The sequence below is a fragment of the Poecilia reticulata genome, linkage group LG6 (assembly GCF_000633615.1).
Source record: "Poecilia reticulata strain Guanapo linkage group LG6, Guppy_female_1.0+MT, whole genome shotgun sequence".
Lineage (NCBI taxonomy): Eukaryota > Metazoa > Chordata > Actinopteri > Cyprinodontiformes > Poeciliidae > Poecilia > Poecilia reticulata.
Window position 1 is genome coordinate 16,347,799 of NC_024336.1, and position 3,304 is coordinate 16,351,102.

A 3,304-nucleotide genomic window follows, 5' to 3' on the forward strand; every position below is an offset into this window, starting at 1 on the left:
AATATGTATATATATGATTTTTTTTAATGTTTCTTCTAAATCTTTCAAGTTGTATCTTAACTAATTTTCTGCAATAAGTAGTGATACTTATTGCAGTAGTGATACTGCAATAAGTATCACTACATGTTTTCCTCTGAGTTTACTGACCCTCCCCTGAAGTAGGTGTCACATTTTAAAACTTGTAGTTATAAATTCTTTACCATCCATGTAAAAAACAATCATCACGTTGCATGTATCTTGTACTTTGTTAATGTTTTAGCAAATAAAAAGGCATTCAGGTCTGTKTTTTTCTTTTACAGAAGCAGAAATGGCAGATTATGTGAACCTCTGGACAACCAACAAGGCTCATGCTTATGGCAATGGAMGTGTTTGCCTTGGGAATAAACTACGAATGTGATTATTTTGTATAAATAGGTTAATRACAACTTCACAAAACGTGACATAAAAAAAAAGTAAATATAAGATGAAACAAAAAAAAAAATCTTAATGCGCCATATAAAATATACACATCAATTTAAACAATGTACAAAAACATAAATAATATAAAAATAATAAATGAATGCATTGTTAGTTTTTGTCTTTTTTTGCAAGCCTTCTACAGCAGTGTGAGTCATGGTATGTACATCAGAAGAAAACACAAATAAATGAAAAAAAAAGTAAACTCTGGAAGTAGCATGCCTATGTGTCACATACATAAAAAAATATATTTAAGAATCGGACATTCAAAATAGGTGGTTGTAATTTGTTACTTGCTTACAGTGTTGCTTGGCAACACCCTGTATCATTTAAGAAATACAAATCTTATCATCTGACTTTTTGCGCCCAAGTGTGCAAGTAATATTATGAAAGTAAAAAAAAAAAAAAAATCTATAGCTGAGATTTAACCTGTGATCTGTTCTACATTAGCGTTACAATAACTTTTGATTTCACTGCACAGTTCTCAGAGCTGGGACAAAGAGACTGTGTTAGAGCACTTAATCACTCTTTGTGGGATGGAGAGGTGTGCATTAGTTATGCATGAACTGCTAATTACACAACACTTCCCATCATTGCATTTTAAATTAAAAGGATAAATGAGTAAAACATGTATTAAACATTTATGATTAGCCACAAAACAAGATAGAGTGAMGTAAACCCACTGGATATTACATTGAATAAACGGAAAACAGCRGCTWAAATATTTATAGAAACGTTTTAATTGAAACTACGGCTGTGTTTATTGAGCTACTCTGAACTTATGTTAGATGTGACGCCGCTAAATAATTTCTCAGAGTTATATWGAGGAAGTTCATACTTTGTCMCATAACGTCATCTTAGGGGGATAGCTGATCTGTCCTTAATTTTCTATGCAAGCACATCAACTATGTTTTGAACTGTGTTTTAAATGTTGAATGATCATTAAACACAAAAGCGGCTGTTCCAGACAAGTAAATAAATTTGGTACACATGTGAAATAAAGAGTGTATGCAAATGCATCTCTGCTTACAAAGAGTCGCCGCAAAGCAAGCAGAACGAAGCAAAGCTGCAGGATGAGCATGCAACGGCACAGGGTTATATTGAAGTCTCTATGTCAGAAAGCGTTAATAGTACCTTGCATTCATCTACTAAGACAGAATTGTTAGCATTGGCAGTAGCAGCAGTAGAAGGAGTTGCGGTTAAGACGCACTGGTTGGAATTGTTCTCGTGGTGGTTCTTCATGTCGTCGTAATAGGACTGGGTCTTTGTCATCATTTCGATGTCGTCTGATTTAGCCGTGTGCGCGTCTAGCTCGTCCAGCTCAGCTTTGGACAGGTGGTACACAATCCCTGCACCGTAGGAGTCACCCACCACGTTCACCGAGGTCCTGAAACGATCCCTGAGGAGAAACAAACCAAGATTTTAAAGACATCATACTTTTTTTTTTCTAATCTAAGAAATATATTAAATGAACAAAATATAACCAGAATATGTGCTTAGTCTGTTAGACTCACAATAACCAGTCAACAGCAACCAGCAAACTGATATCCTGGGTTGGTAAGCCAACAGCGGTAAGGATCAACAGCATAGTCACCAGGCCGGCACTGGGAATACTGGCTGCTCCAACACTGGCGAGGGTGGCTGTCAGACTGAAGAAAAAAGACTTTAAGTTATTTAGATCTCTAAAAGTGAACTACTCTTAAATATGACCATTAAAACTCCAAATCTCAAACACCATAACATACAAAGTTGCAAAAAAAAAAGAAAAGAAAAAATGATTGCCTCTCTTTTTCCTTTACTCCATGTTTCAGATATTCAGAAAAAGGTAACCTGAATGCAGTTTTCAAATTAGTTCATTTACCAAGTGAAAGCGCTGTCAACACCAACCTGGCTGACCTCACATCTCAGTTGGATTCAATTTCAGACTTTGCCTGCATTCCAAAGCTTTGTTTTTTTTCTTCCCAAGTCATTAGAAAGTGAACTTGCTGACATGCTTTTGATCACTGTTCACTGCTACTTAAACTACTGGGTTTCTGTCAGACATTAAGATTTATGAGTCTGTCAATTACAGTAAGTCATCCAAGTTCTAAAGGAACAGCATATCTGCCATCATATTTGACCACAGTTCACAAAAATTTCAACTTCTGTGAAGATGTAAGTCTTGAAAAGCCTTTTGATATATATATTTTTTTTCATCCAAAACTACTATTTGATATTGTCAGACAGGTTGCATTTAAGTAATTTCTAAAAGGTCTACTTATTTACTCAGGTAATTTTTATGTTTGTATTAAAGGTTCATAATTTGTAATATTTAAATGTGATTAAAAAATAGTGAAAACTGAGAAAATCTGTAAAGACGAAAAAAAGGCACTGTTTTCATACTGGCTCTTTCTTCAGTCTGCATAAAGTACAGGCCTGGGGAGAACCTGATTTGGTTCCAAAATGTGGGAGATGGGATGTTTATTTTGAAGCTTCATTGATTTATGTGCCATAAAAATGTCAGAACTAGAGTCATCCATCTTCAACTCACTCTATTATAAGGAGAGTCTTTTGGCTAAGATTGATGAAAGAGAGCATGTACCCGCTGTTTGTCTTCCTGCCTAGCATGAGGCTCGACACTACTGCTACTTCCACACGCTGGTTTATGTGCTTCACTTTAATTTTCGTATTTAAGGATTGTTTCTAATCACACATTCTTCATAGTTTACTGATTAATACATCCACACTAATACATCCACTATGCCGACTGATCTACAACACAGACTGCATTACTTTCTTTTTTGGTTTACTGGCAAAGGCTCTCATTTACAAACTACAAACTCTTTGCACCTTGAATCAAAAAAAAATT

At 35.2% G+C, this 3,304-nt stretch overlaps 1 protein-coding gene across 1 annotated transcript in view; it reads right to left on the reverse strand.

Moving 5' to 3' along the window:
• slc1a2b (solute carrier family 1 member 2b) overlaps positions 1-3,304 on the reverse strand; it is a 17,999-nt gene that overhangs the window by 5,761 nt on the left and 8,934 nt on the right. The window contains exons 9-10 of the mRNA XM_008411513.2: positions 1,971-2,105; positions 1,591-1,855 (exon numbers count right to left, since the gene is read on the reverse strand). Coding sequence (XP_008409735.1) covers positions 1,591-1,855; positions 1,971-2,105 — 400 coding nt within the window. The remainder of the gene's footprint in view (positions 1-1,590; positions 1,856-1,970; positions 2,106-3,304) is intronic.